Source organism: Ixodes scapularis, unplaced genomic scaffold (genome assembly GCF_016920785.2).
Source record: "Ixodes scapularis isolate PalLabHiFi unplaced genomic scaffold, ASM1692078v2 PGA_scaffold5__190_contigs__length_132052651, whole genome shotgun sequence".
In the NCBI taxonomy this organism is placed as follows: Eukaryota; Metazoa; Arthropoda; class Arachnida; order Ixodida; family Ixodidae; genus Ixodes; species Ixodes scapularis.
Window position 1 is genome coordinate 63,766,635 of NW_024609880.1, and position 13,423 is coordinate 63,780,057.

Below are 13,423 nucleotides of genomic sequence, written 5' to 3' on the forward strand. Positions count from 1 at the left end.
GCCCTCCCTAAATTGTATATTCTTGTATTTGTATTTCCAAAAACTTTTTGCCTCTTTTTAAATGCATTTCCGATACGTATCGCGATACATTTTTACAGATATATTTGAGACTTGAGTATCAGGATCTTAACAACTATTTTTATCTATCGCAGTATTTGTATTTCCAAATACATTTTTGACTATTTCTGCCCAACCCTGCAACACAATGCAGCTGTCAAGTGACACTTTTAACGTTTAGGAATTAGAGGAATGGAATGGAACGATTCAGCCACTCCAGGAGTGGGAATGGGCCCACTGCCCCCACTCCTAGGAGTTGAAAGGAATGGAATTATCGAAAACTCTAATTCCCCGGAATGGAATTGGAATGGAATGGGGGTGCCCATTCCGCAACACTGGTGCCGACAGTTACTTGGGTGGCGGCGACCACGACCAACTGACGAACGTTTATTTTCTTTGTTTTCCTTCCTCTCAAAACTCTGACTGACTGAACGTTTATTTTTCTACGTGTTCTTCCCGCGCGTGCCGACTTCAAGCAGCAAGAAAACAGTACTTAAAACAGACCACGACGAACAAGAACGCTGGATCCACCGACTCCGACGAAGCGAGCTGCTCAGAATATAGGCCTAGCAGGCATTCCGACTCGGCGCTGCGTTGCTTCGTCGCAAGACCGTCTGCCTACGACCGGCTCGCGTGCTAAATGGAATATGCCCGCGCGACCCTTGTGGACCCTTTCGGTATTATAGTTTGATCGCTGACCTCAATTCTAAGAGGTGAGGTTAATCTCTTCCCCTTGTTTTCCGAGGCAGTGTTGACGAACACTCATCGAAAAGGGACTGTCGTCGATTCTATCTTGTTTTGTGTGATATAGAGCTGAAATAAACGGTGTATGGATTACCTTCGTAACACGGTATGTACACTTTGTTATTGGTATGCCATTTTTATTCTGACAGACTGCACGTCACTGTCGAGCTATAACAGTTCGTGGGAGGTATACGTACAACCCCGGTCCAACCTTTCTTTGCCGAGTGTCGCGTCATTATCGAGTTGCAATCGTAAAAGAACGGTCCCGAAGCGCTTACAAACAGCGCGAATATAGCACTTCCACCAAGCGCGCGCGTCCGCTCCGAGTGTAAACAAGTATTTACGTGGCTCTTGCTGACACTCGTAATTCAAACGTATCTTTTTTAACGTCGGCTCGCTCCTGCATCTCCGAGGCCGCGAAAAACGCCATCTACGTCGCTTTGCAAACGACTGACACGGGCCGGCCCTTCTGCCAACAATGACAGGGTGGTTGACTTCTGGAGTCTTCACCGGAAGACTCGCTGCACTTCCCAAAAGGCATACCGGCGTATGGGACTAGTCCCATGCTGTCGCTGTAGCGCAACATATCTCATTGAATTTCGCTCAGCTGCGATGCGGCGATGAGAGGCGCTGATTCAGGAAATACGTCGGTGACATCAGCGCAGTAAAACCTACCGGCGCACCCCAACTCGTTGCCGCTAATACTCCCATTCTCCTACTGCCGAGAGAACTTCCGGTTCCGGAAACGGCCTACGTCACGGCTTGTTTTGCGGTCAGTTGGAGAGAATGAAAAAGTCGATATTTCAATAATTTTTTGTGTAGAAGTTAATAAACCGAGACGAAAACGGATGCCTGTTCGGCATTCAGTGAGCATTGACGGTTTAATGTAAAAGTTATCTGGAAAAAGTAAAAAGGTCATTTCATGGTCCCTTTAAAATATCAACACTCCATTCAGCAACTGCCTTCTGTGCGTCGCCATTTTGTTGCATTGTGGCAACAAAGTGGCGAAATTGGCGTTGTTTGCGATTACAAAACACTTTTTCTTGAGCTTTAGGTTGAGATAGGGTGCCAGAAAGCTGAGGAAATATTGTTTTGCTCTGTCGGGGCCTGTTTTAATGTTTTTGGAGGACGGATAATCAATTTCCTGCCATTTCAAATACAGTATAATTCTGTGTAAAATATTAAAAAAAAAAAAAAAATCGTAGAAATTATTTGTGTATGCGTTGCACCCCCTTGTTTTAGAGGTGCGCCGACTGTAATGCATGAAAGTTTCTATGAATATATATCGCTAGGTGGTGCTAGCCACCGCCCGAGCACGTAGCGGCACGTCTCCGCATCCCCGATATTTGCTCTCCACTCATCCGTATCACCGTATGGCACAATGGCTGCCGACCTCGATCGTGGTCGGCCGCACCGTCGGGATGCGTTTATGTTGCGCCGGAAGACATTGAGAAAAGATAAAGGATATGTCCGTTTCCGTGGCAAGCGCGAGGAATGGGGATTCAGCGGGCTCGGCTCGCGCGTGCACTCAGGTTTCTGATCGCCACTGTACGCTCTTGGGAGGTTTTCTTTTCTTCTTCGATTCGTGTCAAAGCGTTGGGATTTGTCTGCCTTTTCGCGCAATCAGAGCTAAGGGCAAGTACCACTTCAACAGTCATACGGGATTCAAGTCGAAAGTTGCCGTGCATGCTATCAAGTACAAAAAAAAAAGATGCATATTGCGCAGTATGTAAACTAATTGAATCCGACTGAAGGCGTTTTCCACCAGTGCAGCCGAGCGCACTCATGTACGTTCATTTCGAAATGTGGATACAGATATTTTTTTTATCCGTGTATGGGCCGCACCTTGAAAATTTGCCCTCAAATCGGGAAAAAATAGTGCGGCCCTTACACGAGTTTATACGGTAAAAGCTTCAGATAAATGGGAACGATTTTAAACTATAAGATGGTTAAGGGGGAACACTGGTCTTGGAGCTTTTTTTTTCTTATTTTATGACCAAACTCAATGAAACTGCACAAGCTTGTTCAGCTTTTTGGGCTGATTTCATATATCTGGTCATTTTCTTAGTCAGTAGAATTGTCCTCAAGAGAATTAAAACTTGCCCGCCTTTGTTTGGAGCAACGATAGGAAAAAAACTGTTCGATAAAATATCCTTTTTAACACATGGCTATATACTATGAAGTGTAGAGAATACAATGTTGGAAGTACTTTTAAGATAAACCCATTGTTAGTGATTTTACCACACATTGAAGTTCAGTGCTCAGTGTAGGGCTAACAAGTAATAAAATAAAAGATAAAATAAAAATTTTTCTAGGCTTATATTAAAAAATCTACTCTCAACATTGTATGCATCACACGTTTAGCTGCATATTTCAGATAAAAGTTATATTTCTGTCTGCAGTAGATGCTGAGATATCCCTCCTGCAAATTTTCAATGAGTCCAAAAATTGTGTTTTGGGAAAATAATGTTTTACAGTCAACTTCAATACACATTCAGCCCATATAGACATTATGAATTGATATATGGCTCAATTATTCATCCACGAAATTAGAAGCCTGGTAGATTCGGAAGAACAGCAGCTATGGCCATTTTCAAGAGAATGCAGTTTTAGAAAGTTTTTGGCTCCAAAGACCCATGTCCCCCCTTAAAGCATTGGTACTCGAAAGGGTTGCTTGTTTACTGGCTTTGAATGGGACCTTGCAGTCCCCGGCGTAGTGAAATAGTCCTGAAGCTCCTAAATAGACCACACTCTGTGCTTCTTACAAGTACCAACATTTCTTGAAGTGCTACTAATTGTGTTCGATGGTGCAGGTTTGAGGAAGGTAATAGCGACATAAGGCAGCGGAATGAACTGAGAGGTGCCACTTTGTTCCCGTAGAAAGTCCCTCGTCATCCCTGTTGGTTGCTGTTACTTGTAAAAGACTGGTTCGGAACTTTAATTGCAGCCAATAGCAACTAGCAGCAATGGGATACATCCAGTGACGACGGCATTGCAACGATTCGAGGGAGGGAAGGACGATCCGGTTTCTCTCTGCCGGCTTCTGTTTCGCGGTCCCTTTTAGAGTGGCCATAAAGTTGTCAGTTAATTGTATTGAGACATTCAATAGACCCTTTCCGAAATTCAGTCTGGCCAGTTTGATAACTATCATCATCTAAGTACATAATCTGTAATATGTACATACTAATGGCAGCTAGCCTTTTGGTGGATACTGAAGAAAAAATTTGAAGACGGGCACCTATACGGAGCTTGAACATCCCAGGCATTAGTTTGTTGTATAGCTGTTCTTTGTCACCGTGATGAGACTTACGAGCTGCTGTGCGCTACGCATTTAAGGGTGTTGTGTAAATCCTTGGACTGCTCGGCTTCGCCACACTTGAGACAGCTCATGACAATAAAGTGTGATGAATGTTATGGAGATTTTTTTTTATTAGACTAAGTGTCTCGTACATAGCGGTAGTTGCTTGACACCAGGTAAAATGAAACAAATAGAGAAAACCGTGTACATCGAAAGGCGTAGTAACTTTTGTACATCTGCCGTTAATAACTAGGCACTATATTTCAACCGCCATTGGCATACATAAATTTAGGCTGATATTTGAACCACTAAATGGCACTGAATTTGTGAAAGGGTCTATAGTAGTTATGCCGTTTTACGGTGCTCTCACGCTAAAGAATCCTGTACGGTTGGTGTCGCACGGCACCTGACGGGATCACCCAAGAGCAGCTTTTCCTGGTCCGGAGACTCTGGATAGTGCATAGATGTTCCACATGTTTCTTTAGCTGCTCGTTTGTGGTGCAATGCCCAGATAGCAGAGCTGATGCCCAAGGACGCTGTGATTGTGAACGAGGGCGCCAACACGATGGACATTGGACGCACCATGCTGCCTAACTACCTCCCACGCCACAGGCAAGGCCACATTTTGTTAATGTGCTGGTTCGATGCCTAGTTGTTGATTTTATTCTCTTTGTAAGGAAGTTAATAGTGTTGTATGAATACTCAAAATGTTGAGTAGTAGTTTCGAATAATACACTATTCGATAATCGCTCCAAGAAGAACTGCAATATTTGTATTTTTCGCAATGTTTATCACGGTAGGTTAGTCCCGTTGAGTGTGTTTCTTACCGAGCACCAGTGAACTGCGGGGAAGCAATACTTGCGGAAGCGAGCTCTGCGGGTGTTGTCTCTCCGCAGTGTACCGGTGCTCAATTTGAAGTACACTCAACGGGGTAACCCGCCATAATCAACACTTGCAAAAGTATTAATTTCGCAATAGCGTGATAGGAAAACCCATCTTCAAACCGGGATTCTTCACGCATACGCCTGGTGTACTTGGAAAAAAAAAAAGGAAACTTTGTGAAGGTTAAAGTCTTCATTGCTGTGAAATTTTTAAAATTAAACTGGCTGTTATGCAAGAGTATATGTTAGGCAGAGATTCCCCGACAACCTGCATTCATCATTCGCGATTTTTCTTTTTCAAATTCAATATTGAAGAAAGAATATTTGCATATAGCAAGATTTTTTCAAATTAAAAAAAATGGGTATAGCAGGTATCTCTCTAGGATTAATTTTATGTCAAATCCATTTTTTACTTGCCATTTCAAGGTATCAGGCTTTGTAAGGTCACAGTCCATAAATATAGCTAGATTAAAATTAGCTTATAAATGAACAAGTGTAAGCTTGGGAACAACCTTCATGAGTTTAGCTGGGTTTTCAATTAAGCATGGTGAAACAGTAGTGAAGTACTTGGAAAATCTATTCGATAGTCGATTAGAAAATATTCTGTCAAAACCACTACAGTGCCATCTGTTTATAATGGTACCACATATATAATGATGTACTGCTTATAATGATCAGTTTCTAGAGTTTCTAGACTGGAGATGATCTGTTTCTTGTTCAGATACAACGAAAATCAGTTATAATGCCTGAATTTTTTGGCTTTTCTCATTATTGTTATAAGTGTATTGCACTGTATTCACTTTCAATTTGTTTCGAACTTAAAATCCACTATTTGCACATCACTAGAAACTGAAGCTCTTTGGTTGGTAGAAACGAAAAATCGAGGCCTTTAAAACACTTTGAGGATATTCAGTATGATGAAGTATATAGATGCTTCAATTCAAAGCTAGAACTGGAGTAACTTAAGCAACAAAAAATAATTAAAAACTTATGGTTGAAAATTAAAATGATTCAATATGGTTTATTGTGTGTTGGTCAATGACCTGCACAGCCTCGCTGCCCGCAGCTTCGTCATCGTACGATTGATCGGAGACTAATGTAGTACTCCATTGTTACAGTGGAAAGAAGAGCTGTCTCTTCAGTCTTCCGAATCGAATAGTGGGGGAGTCATTCAAAGCCCCATCTTGTTATTCGGCTCTTTTTGCCATGTGTAGAAACCAGCAGAAACATGGTAGTGTTCAGTTGGCATTGCATTTGACAACCTTGTCCAGTCCTTTTCAGTGTTTCACTTCTCAAAAGTAGCCATGCTGCAAGATGCCAATGAAAAAAACCTCTATTTACAGTTGTGTCTGCTGTCTTAGCTTTGAGCCAAGATCTGTAAGCATGCGGATCCAGCAGTCTTTCACATTTCTCTCTACCCCCCCTCCTGCAGGCTGGATGCAGGTACCTACGGCACAATGGGTGTGGGCATGGGCTTTGCCCTGGCGGCTGCCCTCTGGTGCAAGGGCCAATCGCCGACCAAGCGCGTAGTCTGCATTCAGGGGGACAGCGCCTTCGGCTTCTCGGCCATGGAGATGGAGACCGCTGCCAGGTGGGAGCACCAAGTGTGTTGGATGTTTGGATCAGAGAATCAAACGAGTCTATTGGATGTTTGGATCGGTGACGAAGTGTGTTAACGCACCGGAGGTTGAAACACGTGGAGCAAAATCTCGCACTGCAGAATCCCGGGTTCGATTCCCACCCCTGTCTGTTTCGATCTAGATGAGCATCACACCGGCTTGCGGTTGTGTCAACACTGCGTGGTGCACGTGAAAGACCCCTGGCTAGCAGTGGTACTGCACTGACTAAATTTCTGGTCTACAGCGGAGACACCAGACAGCCATTGGGCCGACTAACAAATGCTCTGAAAAACGCAGAGCTTCGAAACAAAAATAAACTTCAAAAAATATTCTCCGACTTTCCTAAAAAAAAAGAACCTACAAAAACATACCTACAACCCTACCCATAAAACACATGGCCCCACTCAAACAGTTACTACCTCTCTTAAATTTAGGCTCTCTATACCGACGAAACACAAACTTGAGCGTGAACTGGGTGCCGTGCGTGCTTGTTTGTTCGCTTTGTGTTCTGTGTCTGCGTTGGTGGTTGGCATGGTCGCTCTGCACGAAAGTCTGACTTCGGTCAAGCACCGATTGAGCGAATCATCACCACTCAACGGTGGAGTGTCCCAGCATCGCCGGCACCTCGACAAAGAAGAGGAAGGCAACGTCCTTGAAACAAAATTGTGCAATCCTCGACAGATTAAGCTTAAACGTAAAGAATGCTGTCTACTGCCTTTGTAGTGGACAGCAACAACCATTTGCGATTGCGACAACCATTGCAGCTATCGACACGGTCTGTATGTAGCTCGCAGGATCTTCCCTCGATCTAAGCTTCTTCTTCCAGTTGGCGAAAAGCATTTCCGATCTAGCGAAAAGCGCATGTAGGGAAGCCTCGACCGCCTTTTGCAGGCACAGTAAACGTACCGTAATACCCTGAGAGATAGCCCACCTAAAACTGAGAGCATGTTAAACAAAAATCAAGGGTGAGCTAACTTTCGGTGTGTAAAATTGAGTTCAACTAAAGCCATTAGGATAATTAAAAATTGTGCTGAAAAGCAGGGTGGTGCTATCTTTTGGGGATGGGTCTTCTCTTGTGACAGCCTGTGTATCTTGTTTTTGCATTACTTTTATGGAATCCAGACATAATGAAGACTCAGATATAGCGAAGTTCTTTTCGAGCCCCAATGATTTCGTTGTAGCCGGTCTCGACAGGAGTGAAAGGTGGTAGAAGAAACTTGTAAAAAAACCTCCCAAAAGCCTTTAAGCATCGTCCAGTGTGTTGCCAAGAAACTTAGAGGTTTTTGACTTTGTCTTTTGATGACTAAACATGATGTACAGTAGTGAACGATATGCAACAACATTCCATCTGCCCTTTTGCTATGATTGTGGTCACCACGGTGTAAGATAATACTCTTCAGGTGAGGACCGCGCTCCTCGCGCAGTGGAGATAAAGTTTGCTTTTCACTCTCTCTCTTTCTTTCTCTCACTATGGTTTCAAGCGGTGCCGGCAGACGACTCGTCGACCCGTGGGCACGGCACAAGACGGCTCGTGCCTCCTCATGCTCCATACGCGCAGAGCTCCAGCAAGGTTGTCGCTCGTGCAGAAAGACCACGGTGTACCGGGGTGTCATGGCAACGAGATCATATTTTTTGCTCCCATACAGTTCCGCCGTTTGGCCGCCGGCGACACTGTCAGCCGCGGGCGCGGTGGCCGCGGAATAATGCAGCCTTTCGGATGCCCGTCGAACAAACACTATCTGATTCCTCGTGCCGCGCGTTCAGCCCCGCCGTGTCCTCACCTGAAGATGTATCTTACACCGTGGTTTGGACCAGGTTGTCCCGAATGACTGGCAGGTGCTCCAGATAGGCATGACGGACTGTTCACTTTCATATGTCACACAACTGTACCAAAATACTCCGAAAAATTGTAGAGCCCTTCCACTTCACATGAAGATGGAGGACCAGCGAAGTTGTTACTTTTACGTCTAGGACAATGCCTACAGGACAGTGTCTAGGACGATGCCTAGAGGGCAATGTCTAGGACGACCTCAAGGACGACTTCTAGGATGACCTCAAGGACAGCCTTCTCCTGCGCCGTTGAACTCCATTCATCATTATCAACTCAAGGATGGCCTCGAGGACTATACCTAGAGGACGACCTTGAGGACGACGTCTAGGACAACCTCAAGGTCAACTTCTGCGACGACCTCGAGGACGATGCATAGAGGACAATGCCTAGGACAACCTCAAGGACGACTTCTAGGATTACCTCGAGGACGAGTTCTTGGATGACTTCAAGGACAACGTCTAGGACGACCTCAAGGACGATGCCTAGGACAACCTCTTGGACGACTTCTAGGACGATCTCGGATAACAGTGCCTAGAGATGATAACGAGGGATCAGGGCTTCACTATCTAATAATACCAAGGAAGACTGGCTCATGCTGGTTGCCCCCTCTTTTTATTCATTCATACTTGCCACGACCAATGGAGAGGTTTCTGTCAACATCCACGGACGCATTTTTTCCCAGACCCTAGCGCGTAACAGCATCGCTGTAAAACTAAGAATAAAAAAAGTCTTATTTTTCACCCACGTTGTGCAAAGAAACGAAAGGATAGCTGTAGTGCGGTCGTGCAATGCAGGCGGAATATGGTGCTGTCACTTACCTGACGACGTAGGTGCGACATGGTTAATTCTCATAGTCGTCGTGGATAACACTGACGACTGCCACAGGTGATCCGTGAAGTGAGTGAATAAGCATGGGGAAAGTTTTCTAAGCCATCCAACATTACGCATAGCAACTGGATACTGCCAAAGTGGGATTTTGCATAACGTGACTAATGTTTGAAAAGAAGGCTTGCAAGCAGACAACACAATGATTGTTCCTTCGCTGTTCAATTCTTGGCTGGACGCCAGGCTGCCCTCTTTGCTCATTTCGCCCGGCACAGCGGAGAAGAAGTCTTGACTTCCCTCTCGGTAAGAGGAAAGAGAAAAAGGGTTTTTCCAATTTTTCCATGCTTGGCGCGCGCGGCGACGACCGGGACAAAGACAATATCCCTGCAGATAGTCGCCCATGAAGCTATCGCTTTAGAAAACATTTATTCACATCTCTACCCCGAAGCTTGTTTCTATGTGAAATGTGCGATTAGAGTCTCCCTCCTTTTCTCTTCATACTGAAGAAGCAGAAGGAAGGATGCATTGGCTCTTTTTCTTAGCACGAGGAAGAGAAAGGGTGCAAAAATTTGGGTGCATGCTGGAGGCCGGGCGTTAGAGAGAGGCGCCCTGTTGTTGTCACCTTGTCGGTGACCATAGGAGTCTGATTATTTTATCAGTCACAAAGTATTCTATAGTTATTCGTATACAGTAAAACCTCGTTATAACAAAATTGGATATAACAAATTAATGGATATAACAAAGCAATCATAATTCCCCTTGCTTGCTAGTAGTAGGAAGAAATGGACATTGGCTATAACAAACTAATGGTTATAACGAAATAATTATGACCGCTCCTTCAACTTTGTTATAACGAGGTTTTACTGTATGTCGCATGACGTTTCTAGTTTGTTATTTGTTATCCTTTGCGGTGCAGTTTAATCAAGGTGTGAAGACTATAGTGTTGTATTTGAGTATTGTTTCAATTATAAAATGCGCGAAGCGGCATGCAAAGAGGGAGTGCACACGCCTACGATGTGCGAGACGACACGTCAGCACGAGACAATAACCAAATAAATGTTTGGCTATTGGGGTTACATCGGCTGCACCTCGTCTTGTCTTTTCACCGTAAGCCACACCATATAGTATAGTGGTTCTCAACCACTGATGTTTTGGGAACCCCTTCTGGATAGGTGGAAGTGATGGGGGGCCCTATCCACCAGGAGGAAGGTGATCGAGGTACGATTACAATGACAAAAATGTAAATGAAGGAAACTAAATGCATGCAAATCAACTTAGAAGTTCTGAAATGAAAAAGACTCTACCCTATTCACGCGGTGCGCATAGTTTGGTTTATTTAGCTTTGTGGAACAACCTGCATCAATAAAAAACAAGATTTATTGCTTGGCTTGACAAACGGTCTAAAGCTTCGGGGGCTCTAAAGGGTCCACGGACCGCCATTTGAAAGCCTCTGCTACAGGAGGTTCATTTAGTGAAGGAGGCGACGACTTAATTAACCGAGAGAAGAATGCTAGAAATAGGACAAGACACTCTGGTAGCAGACTTTTCAGAAAGTTTGGACACTTTGGTAACTGACTTTTCAGAACTTCTGAAAAGTCTGCTACACTGTACTTGCAAGGAAAACAAAAAAAGCTGGCTGGATCATTTGGGGCTTGTGTGTCAGCTCTGAAAATAGGGCAGGTACATCCCTCGATGAACAATTGCCAAGCCACATCAAATGCAGTCTTTTTCTGGAGTCGTGGGACTCGTAATGCATTGCTTCGTGAAGATTGTTCATTTGCGTTTTTTTACATTTTGCGCTTGCAGGTACAAGCTCCCTGTGATTGTGATAATAATGAACAACGCGGGTATCTACAACGGCTTTGAAGAGGACACTTGGCAGACATTCTACCAGTCGGGCGAGGACCTTGGGCTGGTGTAAGTCCCGTCTTATTGTGTCGGTGCACACTGTGTTTGTAGCGATGCTGGAACCAATAGACCTAGCTTTTTTTAAATTCAATTCCTGCCGGTGGCTCAAATATCAGTCTAGCTTTTTGCATGCTAGTGGCAGTAAGAATGTAGTATTTTATTGGGTGCAGTCACTTTTGTATGTCAGTAGCAGACAATGATGTGATTTGGGCCTACCGGTGTTTATGAAGCACTTGCTTGAGACCAGACTTGTACACGTTACTGAAAAATAGTAAGAAATTACATTTACAATTACTCAAGGCTCAATAGTAATTTATTACCACTTACAGTTACCCTCCCATAAAAGTAAGTGACCGTTACCCCAAAAAGTAATCTGTTACTTTTGAGGCGTTACTTTCAACAATATTGTCTTCAATTAAGAAACAAAGGGAAGAGGGTTATTCAAGTTCTTATTGTTGCAACCTGTCCCATTTAATAACCTTGAGTATTTTGAGTAACAGCTGGCCCTCGAAAGTCGCGTCAGACATTTTGCGCTATTTCTTACTGAAGATGTTGGCTGCTGCACTGAACAACCCCTGAACTGAGGCACTGGATGGAAGTGCCATATTATGCCTGACGAATGCTTTATGCTCTGCATTGAGCTCCTTCAGCGAAGCAATGGAAGTGCTATTTACCTCGAAGATAGAGCAAAGCGTTGTCGTTGGAGCCGTTGCCTGATATTCGAGAGTTTTAGTAGACCGTTCTGGTACCTCGATAACGATAACCATATGATGCATGCACAAAGGCAGCGGCGACGTATCGGGTATCGTTATCGGAGTCATCGGACCGGTCTATTAAAATTCTGTATTGTCGAAATCGCAAAGCTGTAGAAGTATCATACGTCTAGCCAAAACTGGAATAAGAATTGATTTATGTCCATCTTACTATACCAGCATTTATTGCTAGGCAATAGCAAAATATGGTTGTAACAGTAAGGTGATAATTAAATGATAAATAAGGTTTGGCTCGATATTCTTCTTCCTTTATTTCTGAACGGGTTGAGCCTCGCTTGAGACGTTGGTAAATAAAAAAAAAGTTTCCAGTATATAAATATAAGTAATCGAAAAAAAAAAAAAGAAGACTCATAACAACAATTAATTAGAAGGTTGGTCAAAACAAGGAAATGCAAACGCAGGTTTGCCATGTGTACCTTTCTTGGTGCCGTTCAAAAACGCACGGAGCACGAACCGACTGCAGTTTACTCCGGTGTTCTCCAGATAGACGTCCGCTGATGTCGCGGGTAGCGAAGGGCAGATAACTAAGTAAGCCGCGCTATGGCCCCGCTCACGAGTTTCACTCACTCCTCAAGCCCAGAATATCAAGCCTACGTCAGCCACCTATGTTTTATTTGTAAAACTATCTGCTTCAGAGCGTCTTGCTGGGGTAAAAACAGGAATAACAAGAAAGGAACACTATTACCATTTTCGAAGTGCTCGCAAAAAGCTGACTCACAGAAAGGGTGACTGAGGTGCAGATAACCTGGCTGGAATTCATAAATAAAGTGGGCCAACCCTAGAAGTTAAACTACAAAAAAGTAAGTAGCTTTTAAAATAGGGTCAAATAAGGTGAAAGAAACAGAAAAAAATACATCTTGCTTTCTAACAGAAGATGATAAGTGTGCAGCAACGAACGGGGATGCTTGTGGCAATAACACCTTCACATATCACATCTCTTTCAGTGGATTTTCGGGTAGCTGGAGCGTTGTCTCGTGTTGTGACGTTATGAAAATGGTCATAGTTATTATAACCGAGAAGGACATTGTTAATTCTTGTGTGTGCACTTACCGTCTCGAGCTTCTCGAAGAGGCACACAATCACTCAGTGTCCCCCTCTTCCCGTCTTCGATTGCAAAGAAAAAAAAAAAAAGGGACTAAAAAAGGCAGATATAACTTGCGTCCCCCCTCCCTCCCCCCCTTTTTACTTTTGTAGAAATGTTCATTTGGATTTTTTACATTGTTGTTAGGGTCTAAAAAAATAGATTCAGGGGCTTGGTGTTGCAAAAAAAAAGGCTTTGCAGAAGTGAAGAGTGCCAAGCCTCCCTTTGCGCCGGCCGATTCGCGTGACAGTGTCGCTGCGCTCGATTTGACCAAAATAAAAACAACACTTTCTTTAAAAGAGGATAGGGGGGGAGCTGGTCCTGAAAAAAAATTGTAACAAATTACAAGGAATCCGTTATGTAAAAAAATCTAAGGGAATTACTTTAAAATTACTGTGAAAAATAT

General features: G+C 43.8%; 1 protein-coding gene across 4 annotated transcripts in view; it reads left to right on the plus strand.

Annotated features, from left to right (window-relative positions):
* Nucleotides 1-13,423, plus strand: part of LOC120839186 (2-hydroxyacyl-CoA lyase 1) — a 72,761-nt gene that overhangs the window by 55,165 nt on the left and 4,173 nt on the right. For all 4 annotated transcript variants that reach the window (XM_040209445.2, XM_040209444.2, XM_040209443.3 and 1 more), the window contains 3 exons: nucleotides 4,611-4,711; nucleotides 6,413-6,571; nucleotides 11,062-11,172. In XM_040209445.2, coding sequence (XP_040065379.2) covers nucleotides 4,611-4,711; nucleotides 6,413-6,571; nucleotides 11,062-11,172 — 371 coding nt within the window. The remainder of the gene's footprint in view (nucleotides 1-4,610; nucleotides 4,712-6,412; nucleotides 6,572-11,061; nucleotides 11,173-13,423) is intronic.